At 28.9% G+C, this 22,711-nt stretch overlaps 1 protein-coding gene across 1 annotated transcript in view; it reads left to right on the forward strand.

Moving 5' to 3' along the window:
* Positions 1-19,318, forward strand: part of LOC129965747 (ATP-dependent translocase ABCB1-like) — a 64,243-nt gene extending 44,925 nt beyond the window's left edge. Inside the window, exons 21-26 of the mRNA XM_056079899.1 lie at positions 1,165-1,305; positions 4,465-4,621; positions 8,776-8,973; positions 13,300-13,506; positions 15,510-15,656; positions 17,895-19,318. Of these exons, the coding sequence (XP_055935874.1) occupies positions 1,165-1,305; positions 4,465-4,621; positions 8,776-8,973; positions 13,300-13,506; positions 15,510-15,656; positions 17,895-18,101 (1,057 nt within the window). The 3' untranslated portion in view covers positions 18,102-19,318. The remainder of the gene's footprint in view (positions 1-1,164; positions 1,306-4,464; positions 4,622-8,775; positions 8,974-13,299; positions 13,507-15,509; positions 15,657-17,894) is intronic.
* The last annotated feature ends 3,393 nt before the right edge of the window (positions 19,319-22,711 follow it).

Genomic DNA, 22,711 nt, shown 5'->3' on the forward strand with positions numbered 1-22,711 from the left:
TCAATCACAGAAATATTCGAATTTGACCGGTATGTTAGCAGTCAAAGCATCGCCCAGGAGTTAAATATCGAGCATAAAACAATTTAAAACCATTTCCAAAAAGCTGGATTCAAAAAGAATCTTGCTGTCTGGGTGCCACACCAATTAACACACACACACACACACACACACACACACACACACACACACACACACACACACACACACACACACACACACACACACACACACACACACACACACACACACACACACACACACACACACACACACACACACACACACACACACACACACACACACACACACACACACACACACACACACACACACAAGGGATAGAATTTCTATTTTCGAAGACTTGGTCAAACGGAATGAAATCGATCCATTTTTTAAATGAATGATGCCTGATGATAAGAAATGGGTCACTTAAGACAGCATTGTCGGAAAGCGATCGTGGTCAAAACACAGTGAAACAGTGGTCACGATGGTCAAAGCAGGATTAGCGGCCAAGAAGGTTCTGCTGCACATTTGGTGGAACTGGAAAAGGGATAATGTTTTTGAGTTGCTTCCATATGGCCAAACACTAAATTTAGATCTCTACTGTGAATAACTGGACAGTTTGAAGCAAGGATTGACCAGAAATGGTCAAAATTGGCCAACAGGAGAAGTGGTGTGTTTCATCAGGATAACGCACAGGAAATACACGTCTTCGCCGGAAATCGAATGAATCGCCGGAAACTCCGGGAGCTTAGTTGAGAAGTTTTGATGCATCCACCATAGAGTTTAGGCCAGACACTAAGCGATTACCATCTTTTTCTTGCATTGTAAAACTTTCTTAAGGATAAGAAATTGGAATCAAGAGAAGATTGTGAAAATCGATTACTAAAGTTTTTCTTCAATAAGAAGCATTATTTATATGAGAGGAGCATTATGAAGCTACTTTTAAAATGACAACAAATTATAGAACCAAACGGTGCTTATTTGAGCAAATTTGGTAATCCAAAACATTTAAAGTAAAATCTTGAAATTCCCATAAAAATAATGGATTTCTTTCTCTCCAACCTAATAATGCCATTAATTTTAAATTAAAATTAGTTTATATTATTATTAGTTTATATTACTATTTTATTTTGGCTGATATTTTTTTTTATATTTCTTAAGCCATATGAGGAAAAGAGCACATATTAGAGCCATCAGTTTTGCAGTCTCACAAAGCATACAACTTTTTGTATATTCAGTTTGCTTTTACTATGGCAGCACCTTAGTAGCTTCTGGAGAAGCAAGATATGAAAATGTTTATAGGTAAGTCTTTAAATGTCTTTTAACTTGAAAAATAGTTATTTTGATTTGATATAAATTTGACTTGCTAAGGATTAATTTTTATCAAATATGTTTTATTTATTGAAAGATACTTACACTGTTAACAAAATGTTCATATTATTTTTTTTCTACTTAATATTTAGAAACATAGAGATTTAAAGATTTGGTCGTTCGTATTTTTGTTGCAAAGATGTAGCGAATACAAATATTTTTCTTTTTTTTTGTATTATTTTTTCTACCCTCACTTGTTTTATTTATTAAATATTGACTTTAAAAATGTAAAAATGTGGACTTCGCTGCACCTCCAAAGAAATAAAAGGCCAAGACACCTGTTCTTTACCCTTTCTTTGTCACGCTATTGATTTATTCGGCATTTTCAATAATATATAAACTAAAACATAATTAAATATACAATGGTGGCCAAAATTGTGGAAAAATTTAGGATAAAATCTTTTTTTTATGTTTGAGGATTAGGAACATTAAATTTTCTTTAAAGTAATACCATAAAATTATATATGATAAAAAATATAATTATTCAAGATGTTATTGAAATAAATTTTATGCAGGGAATTTTATTCCGACATAAGTTATAAAAAAAAATAGAACGCATAGAAAAAAAAAAAAAAAAAAAAAAAGACGACACACAAACAATCTGACAAACCACTTAATACTTTTTTGAGTAAACTTTAGCTTTAATTACGGTCTTAAAACACTTTTCCATGGAGTGAACTAACTTTTTAAGTTCATTAGCTGTTATAATGTGAATCCAAAATTATTAATTATTGCTTCGATTAACTGGGTTTTATTATAGAGTTGTTGTTCGCACACAAGTCTCTTCAGCTACTACCATGCACTATAGCACAACTACTATATAGAATGTGATTCACTCGTTCAAAATTTTTCATAATAAATAATAATGCACTTAAATATATTTATAGAATTATGGCAAAATTTTTTCTTGTCGCTTTTTGGTCCTCGTTAAAACCGAATTGTATCGTTTATTTTAATCATCATTTAAATTAAACATTTTTCCACAGGTTCAGATTTTTTTGCAAAGAAATGAATTTTCATTTATATGGAACTGTGTAATAATAAGATGTAATCGAGGGCTATAAACAATATAAATAAAATTAAAATGTCAACTTCTTTGTGCCCAATAGACATTGAAGTTGCTAAACAGATGCCCTTAAACGTTTGCTCACAAATAGCATAATGAAGCCAATTGACAACAAACGAGCATTTAAGCATAGGGAAAGCTTTAGTGAATTGTTTGTGGCAATTAAGCAGTTCATTTTTTTTACTGATTAAAAACTATATTTCTATAGCACATACACAGTATTGAAGAAGCAGGCAACATGTGTTCCCCCAAAATTTGTTTCTCAACTTGAATGTAAGATAGCCAAGTCAGAGGAAAGAGACATATTTAAATAAGAGTTGGAGGAAAAAAAGAAATAAGAATTTTTTTTACAATACTGATATTTTCCCTACTTGTTTATTTTTACAATTCCCGAGTTTACTCGCTTTTTTCAGATTATGCCCCCAGCTTTTATTAGCGATATTCAGGTCTTGAGAACATCGCCAAACTTCATCATACATAAGATGCCAAGACTTCGCGAAGATGGTTAAATTCCTGATTTCTTTGACGATTACTCCAAGATAATGAAGTAATTTGAAAATTTTGAAATTACACCATGATTGCTAAGCTCCATTATAGATATAATGCCAATGATTGCATTTCTCGGTTTACTTGACAATTTTTATATTACGACCAGATCTAAAAAATGGATTTACTTGGTGATTTTCACTTTGATTTTCAACGGCAAATTGCCAGTAGCGAATTTGCCGACATTTTACGATTTTTGGCGATTTATCGCGAGGGCTCTTAAAAGTGAACAAGTACAGTTTCTTTTAATTTAAACAAGAGAATCAATCTACAAGAAAGATCCAAAGTGCATACTCGATTTTCTCATAATACGATGAAATTAAATACAAAATGTCCTATATTTGTATGAATAAACGAGCGACCTCAGAATAATTGCTTTTATTTTATTTTAAAAAAAAAGGACTCGTGTTGCAATAGTAATCTATGTGATCTTTTAATTCATAATTTCATTTTCCTTTACTATAAAGTAATGTTAATTGTTTAAAGGATTTCAATGATATTATGGTTGGTTTTGCTAAGCATTGGCAAGCTATATCATTTGTCCTGATTACCAAATAGTATGCTCTTCTGCTACTAGTATTTTCCAACTATCTGATATTTATCTAACAATAGAAGAGTAGATTCAACATTTTAGACCTACATGGATCTGAATAGATGATATTTGAAAATCGCTTTGCCAAATTTTAGATTTTAATTTTCACATAGCTCTCGGAACGTTAGCCTGTTTATTATTTCATATGCATGTGAACATGAAAACTCAAGAACATAAGGTGAAAAAAAATTGAAATTCAGCACATTATTTCACTATTATAATTGTAAATATGCGTTAAATTGTGGATTAAATCTGACAAAGATTTTATTTCTGTTAACCTACTCTATCCATCTGGACACGATAACTCAAAAAGGGCATTAGCAACATAAATAAAATGTGCGGGTGTTCTTTCTCCGCACCAATATTGTAAGCGTATTTCAAACTTTAAATCCAATCTGCGAACACGACGAGATCCAAAACACATTCCTTTTATTTTAATTATACGACGAAGCTAACCTTAAACTGGCTACTCCAACCAGCAATGAGGTACACAGAACACTCCGAATGACCGGACCAACGCTACAGCAACACTGGATGGAACTGTGGTTGGGTTCTAAGGGCCCATCAGTGGCCACCTTACAATCCTTCCCTTGGGAAGTACGTCCCGTCATCGATGTTAGGAACCAGACCCTCCACCTTTTTCTGTACCCACCAGAGTGGCGAAAACTAACCACCATACCGGAGGCTTCTCATCCTCAATTACGAGGTCCCCGGGGGGATATATGGCGAAGCTAAATGCGAAGTGTTCCAAATTGTGTTTGCAAACAAAAAAAATCGTGGAGTTATAGGGATTATTTTAATTATGAAAATGATTATGATTTTAATTATGAAAGTAAATTGATGTGATCCTTTTTTTGTTGTTACAACGAAATACTTAATTTTTAAGGGTTCTCAACGGTATTATAATTGGATGTGCTCAACTTAGTCAAGCCTTAGCATTTTCTCCAGATTATCAAAAAGCTAAATCTGCTGCAGCTCGTGTTTTCCAATTACTCGACATGAAACCCACCATAGATGTATTGTCTCCCGATGGTAAAGTTTTGGTAAGCTTTTGTTTATTTCTGTCTATTGAATGTATTCAATTATCCTTTTGGTTAAAGAATTCGAGTATACTATTTTACATTGATTTATTTCCAACTAGCCACCTTTAAAATACGTTAAAAAGTCGACTGTTTTTCGAAATTATGATTATTTAAAAACGTTTAATATTATTAATGCTTAATAAATAAAGAATTTAACGATTTCTTTACAAAACCGTTAGATTAGTTTATTTTTTGGGAAAGCTAAAATCATTTTTATATATGCATTTACACACGTTTTAATGCTATTTTGTATCTTTAAGAGTCCATTTCTTCGGAATCTAATCTATGATAAAATTTTCTTACGAGAACCCTCATAAATTAAAATCTAATGCATATTATTTTGTTCAAATTTGTTGTAATAATTTTTCAATATGTTTTGTAGTTCTTGAATTAGAAAATAAGTAATCTATTTATTAAGAAATATTTTATAGTTGTTTTTGTGTTTCACAATGTTAAAAAATTAGACATTTCGTGTTACTTGTCATTTAAACTCCAATATTAAAAGAAAGAATAAAAATACAGGTTATTTTTGAGTTTAAGAATTCGATAATATAATTTTTAAGCTATCTGCTAAATTGTATCAAATCATTTGATAAACGTCTAAACTATAAGATTTTTGCCTTATATTTATTTTTAAAAAGGCAATTTTTTTCAATTTTTAAAAAAACCTTGTACCATTTAAATGGTGTATTTTGGTTTCATGGATGTTTTTTCAATCTTTTTTATGCAAATATTCAAACATATAACTATTTTTGAACGTTTTTGAAAAAAGTTCACCCTGAATGGTGTCACTTACCTTAATGACTGAATTTCATTTGAGTTGAATATCTTATGAATAATTTAATATTCTTGATTCCCTCAAAACTGCAATTTTAAGGCTTGAAACTTTGATAGACATTTAATTAGTTTTGTACTTGCTTTGTTTCTTGTGTGCGTAAACATCCGTAACGGTCTCAAGAAATATGAACATACCGCTCTAGTAATCTAACATCTAATTGCAAATTGTTGGTGTCAAATTCATTTTCAGATTCTTCATGCGACATTTTCACTTGAATCCAACATTAAATTTGTGGATGCACACAGTATTATTTATCTAAACGCACATTAGAATGTATTTATAAAAAGAATAATAGTAATCGTAATGATCGAGTAGATGTTATTTAATTTTATTAATATTTTTAATATCAAATATGGTTTTTTTAAAGAAATTCTTAAGTATTAATCATATGAAGATAATAAAAACCAGTCATTTTTAGAATTTATAAAAAAATTTCAAAATAAGTAAAAGGAGAATATATATATATATATATACAAAAGTATTAGAATCAAGTTAATAGGAAAAACAAAAAACAAATAAAAATTAAACCAAAAAAATTATTAAAAAATATTAAAAAAGAATCCGGCCTGAAGACTTTTTCAAGGGTCACCCTCAGGCAGGGATTCAAATAAAGGGATTTTTTCTGTGAGGACATACAGACATTAAGTCTAATAATGATTCCTCGTGACCCGAAAATCCCCCGAAATTATGCTCAAGAGATATACCATTTTAACAGAAAGGAAATACAAAATAACAAATTAGAAAAAAACCACAAAGTAAAAATACAATAAAAACAATAACAATAAAAACAAAAACAGCATTAAAATTAAAATTAAAAACGAAAAGGCCAAGACATACCATCCAACAGTGAACGAAACTTTAAACAATCGATTGTGATTTCCTGTTTTTGAAAGTTAACGGTAAATTATGTAAACAGAGGTAGGCACCCAGCGCCATCTATTGAGTGATCCAATATGCAAGTAAATTTCTATTTTTATTTAAGCCAAAAGATTAATCCCAAACCATACCTTGTTTAATTAAAAAATTGACATTACAGTAATTTCTAGGAAAATCATTTTTAATTAAATTTTTAAGGAATCCAACTCTTTAAGAGATTTGATGGGAAGAGGAACAAAATTTAGATTAAGAGAAAAAATAAACCATAACAAAATTTTGATTTCTATTGGTAATGATTTGGATGTTTTTATTGCCAAATTATCTAGAAAATACCACTGGCCTGCGGAAGGTTTCGGGGAATGGAAAGTGAGAATTTTAAAGGAAATTAAAATAAAATTGAATACTGATTTTGACAGATCTAAAGAACGTGGGATTTATTTTAGTAAAACATTAAAAAATGAAATAAAAAATTTAAAAGAAAAATTTGTTATTACAGTAATAGATAAATCAGCAAATAATGTCTGTTTAATTTGTAAATATTATTATAAAGAACTTTTAATTAATGAATATAACTCTAATGCAACTTATATGTTAAAGAACACCGGGAAAAAGGAATTAGATAAAAGAATGTTAGCTTTCGCAAAAAAAACCAAAACTAAGACTTGCTCTCTTAACTATCCTTATTTATTCCCTACAGTTAAATTTCATAAAAATCCATTAAAATTCAGATTCGTAACCTGTAGCACTGGTAGTTATAATTACTATACGGGTAAACATTTCTTTAAATACTTAAAAATTATCCTGGACAAAATAAAAAATGAAGACAACTTTATTATTTCTAGTAACAAAGAAGTATTGGATTTTCTTAAAGATAACAACATTAATAAACTTAATACTTTTGATTTCGAAAATTTATACACTAATCTACCTCATGAAAAATTAATAAAGGTCTGCACTTTTATATATGACGAATATTTAAATGAAAATATCATTCCTAAAAATAACTGGCTTGAGTTATGTAATTTTAATATTACTGAAAATTACGTGTTTAATGGTATTAATTTTTATAAACAAGTCAAGGGCATTCCAATGGGGACAGCTTTCTCAAGTGCTTTAGCTAATATTTTCCTGCATTACTATGAGAAAAAAATAATTAAATGTAATTTAATAAACGGGTGGAGATATATTGATGACCTACTTTTGATTAACTTCGACAATACTAATATTATTACTAATTGCTATCCAAAAGATTTAATTCTAAAAGATACAAATATAAATCAACTTGAGGCTACCTTTCTAGATTTAAAAATCGAAATTGCTAATGATAAAACAATAGTTGGTATATACGATAAAAGGGATGATTTCAACTTTAAAATAACAAAACTATGTAACTACCATTCCAATCTAAACTCTAAAATTTTCAAAAATCTTATTTTCTCACAAGTTAACAGGATCAAAAGGGTTTGCAATAATAAAAATTCTTATATTGAAGCATCAAATATCCTCCTTAAAAATTTAATTAAAAATGATTTTCCTAGAAATTACTGTAATGTCAATTTTTTAATTAAACAAGGTATGGTTTGGGATTAATCTTTTGGCTTAAATAAAAATAGAAATTTACTTGCATATTGGATCACTCAATAGATGGCGCTGGGTGCCTACCTCTGTTTACATAATTTACCGTTAACTTTCAAAAACAGGAAATCACAATCGATTGTTTAAAGTTTCGTTCACTGTTGGATGGTATGTCTTGGCCTTTTCGTTTTTAATTTTAATTTTAATGCTGTTTTTGTTTTTATTGTATTATTACTTTGTGGTTTTTTTCTAATTTGTTATTTTGTATTTCCTTTCTGTTAAAATGGTATATCTCTTGAGCATAATTTCGGGGGATTTTCGGGTCACGAGGAATCATTATTAGACTTAATGTCTGTATGTCCTCACAGAAAAAATCCCTTTATTTGAATCCCTGCCTGAGGGTGACCCTTGAAAAAGTCTTCAGGCCGGATTCTTTTTTAATATTTTTTAATAATTTTTTGGTTTAATTTTTATTTGGTTTTTGTTTTTCCTATTAACTTGATTCTAATACTTTTGTATCAATTCATCTGTGTTTTAGAAGTAGCTGCAATTGCGCTCTCTAAATACTATGAAGTTCCTTTTTGGTTTTAGTTTAAATAGGTAATAAATTTTAGTTGCGATTTCGAAACTGTTTTGTTTCGTTTTCATTTTAGTTTCGTTTTGAAACTTTTTCTTACTTTAGATTGGTTATATATATATATATATATATATATATATATATATATATATATATATATATATATATATATATATAAATATGAATTTAATAAGAGCATTTCAGGATTTTATCATATTCACTTCTATATAATAAATTATGCAATTGCAGGAAAGTGTGAAAGGAGACATCGATTTCAAAGATGTTCATTTCAATTATCCAAGCCGTCCAAAAGTAAGGGTTTTAAGAGGTCTGAAGCTAGATATTGCCTCCGGAAAGACGATCGCTCTAGTAGGAAGCAGTGGATGCGGAAAAAGTACCTGCGTCCAGTTAATTGAGCGATTTTATGAAGCTGATAGAGGGGATGTGGTGAGTATTTATTCGTTTGAAGAAATTGCCATTACAGATATTGTTATTGTAATATAAAAATAATATTAAAATAAGATAAATATAGATAAAAATAATTATTAATATATATTTATTTACAATTTCTTAACCATTCATGAATTTTATATTTTTAAGTGATGAAATTAAATTCCTTTTTTTATTCTTTTTTTTTTCTTGTCGACTCTTATCTTTCGTACTAGGCGTGAGATTATTTAAGCAGATAATTTTCTTTTTCAAAACATAAATGATGTGCTGCCATCTAGTGGCTAAATTTTTTACAAATGGCTGAACATTAAAAACAACATAAAGTAATAGCTATTGCTCTCTCTCCTCTCTATTTATATATAAATTGATATTTGGAAAACAAACGCAGTGACAAATAAAAATAATGAAGTTTATACCGGTAGACAGCCTCGCTTTTACATAATTACCAACTGACCCGGTAAACTTTGTTCTGCCATATAAATTATTTCTAGAGTATATTTTGGTTGTTAATTAAAAGATAACGACTTTATTGTAAGTGTGTGGGGATGGGATCTATGACGGAAAGAGGAATGGAGCGATGTAGACGGTGTCGCCGATGAAAAAAACAAAACAAAAAAAAATACCAACCATTCATTTCTCAATACAATGTATTTCATTAAGGTAACGAACATACACATTGTTTGATCTCTTAAAAGTTAAGCGTAAATTGAAAAAGTAATATATTTTTTATCCTAAAGTATAAAAATGAAATAAAGAAAATAAATATTCATTTCGAAGAGCAATTAAGTGTACGATATTTTTTGTCCGTCCGTCATTAGCCAACACATATAAGCTCGATGCCACGTATAATTGTCCGTGTGAAAAACATGGTGCACCCAAATCTAAGCCGCAAACAGACATCGTTTGGCCTTGCGACTTATTGATCGTCATTGCGAATGCCAATTTAATATGAAATTGAATGCGTTTGAATTCAATTGGCACGTCTGTGAGAATCACCGGAATTCATGGCAGCAAAACATTTTCGGCTCGGAATTTGCCATTCAAAATGCTGGCTTCGATAACGTTTTTCATCAATTTTTAATGACCAAGCGCGTGCCATTGCACAGCAGTGGTGGGTTCAAATTCCAAAGTAAAATAACCGGAGATCTAACTTTCAGTCGTGGAAGGTGTGGTGACATGCCTGGCAAATTCAGTGAGTTCAAGAAACTGTTGGATAATTTACAGCTTCATTAGCATCGCAAACTGTATGATACCAAGTCGCCTGGCAACGACTGCTGTATCTTGAAGTTTAAATCGTCGACATAAACATTTCTGCCAGCCATGCAGGATTTACGTATTGCGTGCGCACATCGGGAAATATGCGGTCAATGAGAACATTTTGTGAATCAACGATAGTGCAGAAATTTGTGGGCAATTTTATGCATACAGTATTTTTATAGACAACAACTTTTCCGTCGCCGATATCTAACAATTGGTCTGAGAATGTGTCAGCAGATGGATGTTGTAGCATTTGGTTGCGGATGTTTATTTTTAGCTGGACTTTTTCAACATTACGCCAAAGTGGCGATGATTTCAAGCAAGCATTGATCTCATCAGCGTACGTTGAACGGGGAATGATGAGATAGGGACACCCTAATTACCTAGCGTTATGAAATATACTTTAAGACCTATTCTCATACATACCAAATACTCATAAAAAATTTCACAAAAATCGATCGAGCCGTTTTGGAGGAGTACGAACACAAACACGTGGCACAAGATTTTTATATATTAGATCAAGTCCCTTCAGACGGAGTATTTCATTTGAAATGTCATGAGTTTTGAAAATTTTTGGAGACACTTCATCCAGGTCATTCATTTTTATTGAATGCATTGGAGTAGGCGACTTATATTTTTACAATGAATCCAAATTGCTATTTAAGTCGAATGAAGAACCATAGTTCCTTTTAATTATGAGTTCTTCACTATATTGGTATGCAAGACCAATTGGAATTAGAATTGCAATATTTACACAGTTCTTGCTCTTGATTTTTTTGCGGATGTTTCCTCTTTCATGTTGAATTGTATAAATTTACTCTTCAGACAGTTTTAGTTAACCTGCAGAAGTAAATAAGTAAGCAGATGTCTCCTGCAACATGCCATGATATATAACTTTACACTGAATAAAATGAAGCTAAAATGGAAGATTCCGTTAATTGAGAATTGATTTTTAGAATTTCGTTTATGAATAGCTGTTATTAAAATATTAAAAAATATTAAAAATTGATATTTTAATTTCATTTGTATTTTTTTATCTAAATTTTTAAAGACCCAATTAATTAAAAAAACATTTTGCAGAATACTTATATTAAAAGTTTGGAATATGCCTTAGATTCATTTTATTTTAAAGATGATATTTCACTAAATATACATTATTTTTCAAAAGAAATTCAATATTATGAAAATCACTCGTGGGTATATGGTGAATATAGTTCAACAAGTTGGATATTAGAAAATGGTAATGTATTTCTTGAATATTCCTGAGAATGTGAAGCAAAATAACAAGAAACGCAACTAAGAAATTAATAACACAAGAAGGCAGCAAATCCATTAATAACAGTAATACCACCACCGATAGCATTCAATATTATAAACTCGTTTGAACTCCTTGGGCAATATAATTCTCTAACGTGTGATGTGGCATGGAGTTCATCAAAAAAATTTCGCTTTCCTAAGATAGATAGGGGCTTAATTCTTCCATTTTTCCAGAACTTTCATTTTGTCTCCAAGTTCAGCGATCACTGATATAGTTGTCGTTCAGAATCCACATAAATCTCTCTTTCCTCGATGAGAATAACATGGTAGAAAATGTCGGCGTCCTGGCATACTGGTAGCGCGTCTTCCCCGTGATCTGGGCATCCTGGGTTCTTCTGTTGTTCTATCTGTGAGATGTGTGAATGTGCCCCCCGGTAAAAAAGGGTTGTGCAAGCGAATGAGTGATGCGTGAGTAGCAAAGTCGTACTCTTGGCCCTAGTTGGCGCTACTAAACAAACAAGAGACGCTCACACACCGGCTTAAATCGCTATAAGAAACAACAGAAACAACATGGTAGAAAAATGGTATTATAGATTCATAATAATATGACTCTTTCTTTTTTGGCCTTATGATAACTTTAATGTCTAAATATCACTTGAAACCATTAAAACTCATCCTGTTTTGTAGATTATACACAATTTCATTGTCCATTAGTTATATTGATTCTAGTAAATAAATGATTAAAAATTTGAATTTATTAGAAAAAAATATTTCGAAAAATTTGTTTAATTTTTGGTCATTATTTTTATTGTATTTATTTGTCTATTTTATATAAAAAAATTAACATTTATATGAAACCCAAATGATGATTTTCTATTTTTGCTTTTATGCATAACATCTTAGTTTTACTTCCATTTCAAAATTTATATCATTGTTATGAATCATTTGGAATAAAAATAGATTTTCAAAAGTTGTATGTCAATATTTTCAAAAATGAACAAATTTTTATTATTTTGCTTCAGTTTCCTTTTATATAGTACTTTTACTCATTCTTTAGGTGTTATTAAGCAATTATGAAGAATAAAATGAGATTATGGAAATAATATCTTAGGAAATTTTATTCCTGCTTTCTGACTATATAATTTAATATGTTAATTTTATATCACTTTCCTTCTGTAGCTTGAATTGAACTTAATTTGTTTGAGATGATGACTCATCTATTAATATTCTAGTATTCTAGTACCTCGTGTAATCATTACAAATTATTATGTAATTAATTATTTTCTCATTTCAGTCGATTTTTTTAAGAGCTTATTACCATGAGAAATCGATATAAAATCACTTGTTCGATCTTATCTTGTAGCTGTTGTTAAGATCTGCATTGCTATTACTCCCCAAAGCATTACTGTATGTACAAATTAAAAGTACAAAAAAAAAAAAGAGGTTTTAACTTACTGAATATATATATATGAAAGATTGGATATATTATATATATGGATATACATATAAATGGAAGATTTTGATTATTTTTTCAAATGCCATTAAAAATTTCTGTTTAACTTATTGAATAAAACATATATCAAGTGAAAAAAATTATTTTATAATAGAAAGAGATTTGAAAAAATAAGATAATAATTATTGAATTGAAAATTAATTTAACCTATTAAATAATTTTACATGTTTGTGAATAAGTTCGATGCGCTATTGTATTAGATGATTTATATTAACTGATACTTTCATAAATATTTATTAAGGATTATTTTGTGAATTTATAAAAAAAATTGAATTTTCTTTTGTTAATCCTTTCAGTGTGTTGACGATGAAAATGTGAAATCCGTAAATGTTAAAAATCTGAGATCACATATTGGTCTGGTATCCCAAGAACCAGTGCTATTTAGCTACAGCATAGCAGAAAATATTGCCTATGGAAAGAACTATGAAACAGTCGATATGAATGAAATAATAGAAGCTGCTAAAAAAGCAAATATACATAATTTCATTAAGTCTTTGCCACAAGTAAGTTTTTCTATTAATTATAATAAATTTTTATGGCTTATCAATTAGATAATTTTTAAGCACACTTTTGTTTATCTAATTAATAATTCTTTCATTTCATTATATTTTTGCTAGATTGTGTTTCATAATTCGGTGAATATGCTGAATAACATTGTTTGAAAATACATTTTATATTATATACATTTATGCATTTATACATTTTATATTATATACATTTATGCATTTATACATTTTATATAATATACATTTATGCATTTATACATTTTATATAATATACATTTATGCATTTATACATTTTATATAATATACATTTATGCATTTATACAATTTATATTATATACATTTATGCATTTATACATTTTATATTATATACATTTATGCATTTATACAATTTATATTATATACATTTTATATTATATACATTTATGCATTTATACATTTTATATTATATACATTTATGCATTTATACAATTTATATTATATACATTTATGCATTTATACATTTTATATTATATACATTTATGCATTTTATATTATATACATTTATGCATTTATACATTTTATATTATATACATTTATGCATTTATACAATTTATATTATATACATTTATGCATTTATACATTTTATATTATATACATTTATGCATTTATACATTTTATATTGTTACACTACACTATCTATATATCTCTCTCTATATATAATATTTGTTACATATGAGATAAAAAAAAAACTAATGGAACTTGTAGAGGTTGCATAACTCGACTACCTTCTCTTTTGAAATAACAGATGGCGTTATCTTATGAACGTCAAAGTATATTTCCCATGATTCTTTTTCGACGTTATTATTAGATTGTATTTGAAGTGATTGTTGTGTATTTTCGTATTCGTGTTTGTTTTATCTTTTGAAACATGGAACTTAGAAAATAACTAAATAACTGTTCCTATAACTCGTCTATTATTTTCATTGATCTCAAAATGAAGTTATAAAGGGCCTCGTCCGTCTACAAACTATAATTTCTGTTTTATAATGTAACAATATTTCTATGCAGTATTTTAAAAAAAATTATGTAATACCTGATTAATTTCTTCTTTTCAAAGTCTGTTGCACGTTAAATCGATCATACCAAACGTCCTCCCGCTGGTGTAGTGTGGCATAGAGAGGGGGGTGCCAGCTGAGGTGTCGTCCTCGTCATCTGACCGCGGTTGAAATTTACGAGATCCGTCCCAAAATAGCCCTAGTGTTGCTTTACAACTGGACGTTATTATAACTAAACAAAACAAAAAAATCCTCTTTTTAAATGATAGAAATTATATTTTATGTTTTCAAACTGTCTTATTTATATTGAAATTCTATTATAAATTTATGTATTTAAATTTTTCTAACCTTGGAAATTGCGCTCTGGATCAATTTAATCCGGCAATTAAGATATGAAAATGTGCTATATCTTTTTACAATGTCTCATTATCGGATTACAGAAAAATTTCCTACTTGTAAAGACAGTATATTTAAACATAAATTAATTAAATAGAAACATAATATTTAATTAATTAAAATTTGCATTTACTTATTAGATTTGTAAAGTTACATTCTGTCTTATGGTCTGCAGCTTTTAACTACTATTGTAAATCACTTTAACAACAATGGCATCTTCAATATGACGATTAACCAAGTTCAGGGACTCCAAGAAAAATTTTTTATCAAGCAAAATTACCCTTTTATCATTTGATTAAGTCCCTTTCAAGTGTATAGATTCTTACAAAACCACTTTTTATTTATTATTATCCTTATAAGAAGTAAGGGTTACCCTTACTTTCTCTATCCTAACCCTTATAAGAAGTGAGGGTTAGGATAGAGAAAGCTTAAAAATTTGTTTATACTTCCGATGAGATAAACCGTTTAATTTGTAGCAAAAAGAATAACAAATATGTTAACTGCTTTACTTTATTATATGCTGGGAACACAATCCAAGAAATACTTTTAAAGTTTAATCTGTCTTCTTAGGGGTACGAAACAACTGTTGGTTTAAAAGGCACGCAATTAAGTGGAGGACAGAAGCAACGTGTGGCAATCGCCCGAGCGTTACTACGAGACCCTAAAATTCTCCTGTTGGACGAAGCTACATCAGCACTGGATGCTGAAAGTGAACGTGTAAGTTCATAGTTTTATTTTTAAATTTTATCATCACTATTCTTTTTCAAGCTATTGATACACATTATTTAATCGTTTTAAATTCCATTTAAAATTACTTTTTCAATAAATTCTGAACAATATTTTATACAATAAATTTAATCTAACGGCCCTTAATGTATTAATATAAAATTTTAATTTTTTAACATATTTTTAAGGTTGTTAAAATAATTCAATGTATTATGAATTTAAGTGCATAATTAATAAATTTTTATAAAGATTCAATTTTTTTTAATTATTATTTTGGCAGAAATTACTGTTTGAACATAAAACGAATTGCAGATATATATAATGCGTTAAAAAAACCCGAAATATAATATTAATTATAAATTTTTACAAATTTTTCATACAACATTTTTAATTGAAAATTTACATAAATGTCTATTTCACATTCCACTAAATTATTGTTGCTGTAATTATATATAAAAATAATATGATTACCAGTGATTAAGACTAATCATGGGTAATTATACATAAAGAGCAGTTTATTACATTTATCGTTATACACACAATGATAAATGTAATAAATCAGTGATTATATATAATTATCAGTGATTGTTATTAATGTGGGAAAAGACAACGACCAGCATTAATATGAAAATATATTTAATATAATTAAAGGACAAAACATTACTATACTAACATAAAACATATAAAGATGCATGAGCGTGAGCTGTACGTCTTACAGACTCACTACCCAACTCTCGTCTAGAATTACGTCTCGTCTTTCGTTCAGAGACCCGTCTCGTCTCACACGTCTCTACTTTTGTTCAGACCCGTCTGATCCGTACTCCGTATAACAAGCATCAACACCTGTTTGCCAGCAGATGGCGCTCGTCATCAGCGCTAGTAATCGTTATATAACAATCAATGTAATAAATAGATGCTTACATATCATATACCAGTGATTATTAATCATCACTAAGTTTAGTGGTGGTTATGAATAATCACCTCATTAATCATATTTACCATAACCTATATCTAATTATTTTTTGTTTTATTTATTTATCATTAGCAGTGCCCGTACAGTGTTTTCCGTTACGTAATGAATGCCAGGGAATCAAAAATTACAATAACATAAAAAAAATTCACAAAAGAATGGAGAAGAAGTAGAAGCTACGAAAAAAAAAAAGATTGATTATGTACGTTTATTTTCCTTCGTGAAACTGATATCGTCTCATCAACAGCAGATAGTAAAAATAGAAACAAGCTACAGAAAATATAAAAGTCTTTAATAGCGAGAGAGGGAGAGAATGAAATTAGAAAGTTTGTGGCAAACGGGGCTATTGGAATTTAAATCATATAAAAACCGTTTCTATACTTCATTTCCTAATTTGGCTCGTCGTGTAAGCGGGACTGGTGCACGTTACATCGCGGGTATGGTGCACGAGCCAAACGTACTCCCACTGATGTAGTGTAGAAGTTTGGGGAGTGGGTTGCTAGCTCAGGTGTCGCCCTCGTCATCTGACATTGGATTAAAGTTACGAGGTCCACCCCAAAATAGCCCTAGTGCTGCGTTAATATAACTAACCCTGGGGAATTAATATAACTGAACAAAACTGCACAACCTAATTTGGCGCCTTGCCAAATCAGAGAAGTAATAAAACTTCTCCCCAGAGATCCACTTTGCTCTGTCAGATCAATAAAGAAAATTCTTTGAATTAATCAGAAAAATAAGTAATTAAAAATAATGAAATCTTTTTTCATTTTAAATTAGAGAGAAATGTTCAGTAAATATTGTTAAAACATTTGCAATAAAATGGGAAGAATGAAATTAGAATGTTGGATGCAAGAATTATAATTTTAAGAAGATTTAAAATATTGCAAAAATGGAATAATTTATAAAATATTTTAAATCCAAATTATTATTTCTTCAAAATTTAGTTAAATGTCCAGAATTACAAAATATATATTTTTTAAAAGCTGCAATTTTTCTTAAGAAATTGGTTTTTCATGAATACACAAATTTGTTTTTTATAATGAATAGAAACAAAAAATCATCTAAAGAAACATAATATATTAAATAAAATTTTTGAAAGCATAGATAAGGCAGCATATACTTCCCTTCAGACTGCTTTTATTATGGTTTTGTCTAATGAATCTTTTCATTTGAATTCTTTTTAAATTTAAGTAATAAAATCACTATCAAATATATATATAATTTTTTAAAGTGCATTTGTATTTCTTTTCAACCAACAGATTGTTCAAGAAGCCCTTGATAACGCAAGAAGTGGCAGGACATGTTTAATTATTGCTCACAGACTAACGACTATTCAGAATGCAGATTCTATTGCAGTTATTGAGAAGGGAAGAATTGTGGAACAAGGAACACACCAAGAATTGCTGAAAAGGAGAGGGCATTACTATAAACTTTATAACAATCAATTTTCCAAAAAAGAGATTTAGTATGCATTGCACATTTTGGTGATATTTTACAAGTATTCGATGTACGTATTTTTCTTGAGTGCCACAAATGAATAATATTAATTCATTTCAATACGTGGACAAATTAATCGTGTAAGATTTGAATATTTATTGATTGTATAGTTTTATATTTGTATGTTTTTCATCTCTAATCTCTGCATTATATTTAATTTTTAAGTTTTATATTTATAAGTGAATGTTTACATGTATATGTACTTAAAATCTACATTTATGATGCAGTTTTTCTATGGGAAGAGCAAAACAAGATGAAATGATATGTTTCTTCCAGGATTATTTTCCTGGAATCGAGCAAAGTTTTAATATTATATATTTTCGAAACTACTTTTGTAAGATAAATTATAATCTGTGGAGTTATTTTTATTTCACTTTTTGTTATTTGATTTCATGATTTTTTATTCGAATGGAATATATTTTAATAAGTTTTATTCGCTAATTTATATGAGGTTTATCATCTTTTATAAATGAATTCAAAACCATGGAAAGTATAGCCGAAACGTTTTAAATTATTAATTCATTCATTTGAATAACAATTATCAGTTTATGAGCTTGAAGTTTAAATTTATTCTTATATATACGTATTGCAGTAAATGTCATTAATCTGATGATTATGGGTAATTATCGATATTATGTGCTATTATTGATTATGAGTAATAGCCAGTAATTATGCATAATCACTAGTTTAGTGTATTTTCCGTAACTTGTATATTTTTCTCGTATTTGAAAATAAGAAATAAGAAATTCTACCTATATTTTTGCTTTGAAAATAGAAGTTTTAAATTCAGACTTATTTACATTGTCTAATGTGGAACGCATATTTATTTGTGATGTTTTTGTCTGCTATATGGATAATCTAATCATCCATTCTTGTGCTTTCATTTGAAATCTTTTATTTAATTGTGTTTCCATTTATTATTTTTGTCCCTATTTATTGTAAAGCAAGAATTTTAATTTGCAGTTGGAATCCGTGAATTTATGGATTTCCGCACAAGTGAGATTTAGAAAATATTTGAAAAGAGGAAACGAAAAAAAAAAAAAAATTGAAAGTAAATTTTTCTTATAAAATAAACTTTCTATTATTTTGAATTGCCGTGTAATCTCAAGACTTTTAATTTTTTTATTTCTTAGAATCTTTTGTGCAATCTTCAGGACTATATTTAAGTCAATCTGTGATTTTTTAAAAAATATTACAGTATTCTTATATTTATATTTTTTTATTCTATTAATGATTTGAATTGTAGATATTCTTTTCATAAAAAATAAATTTGTATCAAAGAATGATTAAAATATAATTTTTTTAATTATTAAAAAGTGTAATTCTTTTTTTTTTGATGAAAAAAATATATGTTTTATTGTGTTGATAATGAAATATTTTACTTAAAATGGGCGTAAAAAATTTTTGCGAACAATACAGGTTGTAGTAAAATAAGGCATTCAAAGCTATGAAATCATTGATGTAAGAAATGAGAACATTTTTAAATTATACAAATGGTGCACTGAAAATTCTTTAACGTTTCTATGAATTTTTAAGTAACTGTTTGAAATGAAACACATATTAGCTTCCCTATCAAAACTACAAAGTTTTAAATATATTAATTTTTTAAAAAAAATGACTGTAAAAACAAATATTTCTTTGAATATATGGAAAAAATAATAATTTAAATTCTTACACGAGTTCCACTCTCTCTTTTCTTTGAAACATGCAATGTCAACCGCATCCAACATAAAATGAAACAACATAAAATCTGATTACAGTTAATTAAACCATTCCAATGTACATTTTACACAGGAAATCAATGAAAATTTACGAGATATTTCTATAACCAAAGATCCCTCTTCTAGACAAGGTGGCTGTTATATCGAGAATGGATGGTTAAGTGTTCAAGAAGTGAATTGTCAAAACATCTACGAAAATCGCATGCTATCTCTGGAAACAATGGCCTCTCATGCAAATAGCTAATAGAACGATAGTGGATTGGTGGCAGTGTCTTGGTGTCTCAAACTTGGTGTTATTGGTACGAAGTCCAATTTCTATGAAAGGTTACAAAATATTTCTAAAGGATCCACTGCTTCTATTTACAAATATGGTGGCGATGCAATAAGTGCGGATGGTTGCATGTCCGAGACTCGAATTGAAAAAAACAATTACGAAATTATGTGGAATATCTTTGAGAACAATTGTCTCTCTTGTAAATCACTAATAGGGCGGTGATAAAACGTAGCAGTGTCTTGACTACGTGGATGAAAGGATGTAATTTTGAGGTCCACTTTCACTTATGATCTACCGAAATTTAAAGAATATTACCAATTCCATCGGTTTCTATTCTAAAACTTTAAAAATTCGGAAGCGGATAGTAGCGGGTTCAATAATCTAATTCATACAGCATCTATGATATCATAGGTATAATTTTAGAATTAAAGATCTTTTTCCTAAATTACTAAAAGGATAGTGTCTGTTTCATGGCAGAGTCTTCATGTCGAAAACAAACTCGGTTGCTGGTCCGAGATCCAATTTTCTTGAAGTTCTAGAGAAGTTAGAACTTTAAGAAAGATTGTTGATTTTAGGATATCTCTAAAATCAACAATCATTATAATAGATCTCTTACAGGATGATGATGGGTTGGTGATGGAATGTTTGGCTCCGGGAAATTAAAGTCACAGGTAAGAGATTCGATTCTCCAATGATCTCGAGTATAAAGTAAATCTGTTGGGCTGAAACATGCACCTACTGATGTGGTGTGAAAGTTTGCAGAGGAGTCGTTATCAATTGTAAGGGTTTAATGACGATGTCAATTCAATACTAGCCTAAGTCAGCTTCAAAATAGAAAATCAATCCGATTAAAGCAAATTAACCCAAACATAACTTCAAAATAAAAAAAAAATCAATATTAAAATTAAATCAAAATTAATAACAGATGTACAAAAATAGATTTCAATATTAATTACAAACACAAAAGAAGTAAAGAATGCATTAAAGTTTTTAGTAGGATTCGATTTACTTTTAATTAAAATGATTATTTTTCATTCTTAGATTACAAAAGATGTCTTGAGAAGAATAGACGTAAAATCGCAGTAATATAAATAAAATTAACTGTAAGCCAGATAATAAGGGTTTTCAAAAGGCAATGCAGTCTTCCGGTATCTCAGCTCAGTAATTTATTGATTTTTCAGCTCGTTATGCCAAAGCTTTGTTATTCATAAATTAAGTATGTAAAGGCATTAGGCTTAGTTAAAGAGAAAAAGAAAAGCTTTCTAGATCATCCTTGCTGGCAAAATTTTAATGAGAAATATAAAAACTTGCAAAGCCACTATTTTCTCATTAAAATTCTTTAATGCTTAGGATTCATTTGTGTCTGGTGATCCTATAAGTGCATTTTCTTCAGTATTCTTTCTTATGAATATTTATTTAATAAAATGTCAGTGATTCTGTAAAACCAGGCAAAAACTAATCCGCTGTAAAAGAGTAATTGAAACTTCTATTTATCTCAGATTGAGTAGATAAATAGGCCCTTAAAACTTCAGTAGCATACAGTTATTATTATTTTTTGAAATAGTATTTTATGCAGTTCTAATAATTTTTTTTTCTTTCTTCTGTATCGCATACTTGAAAACATTATTTAAAAATTTATAATCTTTCATTTCTATCTTTTTGGATTGATAAATAGGTTCTTTGAGTTGAGCATAAAGAGTAAGGAGCCTGGGGTTCATGCAAGAGAAACTTATATTTAACAGAATAAATCTCATATACTATTTAACATTAGAACGTCCGGGATTTCGATTACCCTTAAACGTTCGCCGGTGCCGCTTCGACACAGCGGTATAATATATATAAAATAATTGTAATAACTAAATAATTGCAGGCCTGCTGTTCAGTAGAGTTTAGTTTTAAGACTTTTTAATATTATTTCATGCAATTATCATATATTATAATCCTTCATAGCATAAAAAACTGTATCAAAACTAATTACTTAACCTTGCAAAATGAAATAAAATGATAATATTCATAAATATTAGTATAATAAGCAAAATCGTAATTTTTGTGAGAATGCAAATTTTTTAATCATTATTTATCTATTTTATGCATAAAGTTTTGTACATATCTCATTTACAATGAATACAGTGATATTCAATTTTTCCTGTACATTTTCCGCACATCATTTTCATGCGACAGCGCACTTTTTTTTAGTTGCATTTCCATTACACTTTTTAATTTTGCACTTTTTGCGTTTTAGCTAATTTGTAATTCCTTGAAATTCAGTATTTATTACTAGAAAATTATCCATTTCATCTGCACTTTCTTCAGATTCTTTGCTGTCAATGTCACCCAATTTTATGTCTTCATCGGAATCTAAATTAGAATAAAATATCTCATCACCTTCCGATTCAATCTCAAAAAGCTCTCGCAACAAAGTAGCAATTTCATCAGGTCTTAGACCTTTTCTACGAGCCATCGTTTCAGAGTATTTACTCTGTACAAGGTTCGAAAATTGAATGATTTTTTTATGAACAAATAAGCAAATGGGAAAAATTAAACACTTAGACACAACAACTTTAGAATAATTGATTCATTTCCA

The sequence above is a fragment of the Argiope bruennichi genome, chromosome 4 (genome assembly GCF_947563725.1).
Source record: "Argiope bruennichi chromosome 4, qqArgBrue1.1, whole genome shotgun sequence".
Taxonomy (NCBI): Eukaryota; Metazoa; Arthropoda; class Arachnida; order Araneae; family Araneidae; genus Argiope; species Argiope bruennichi.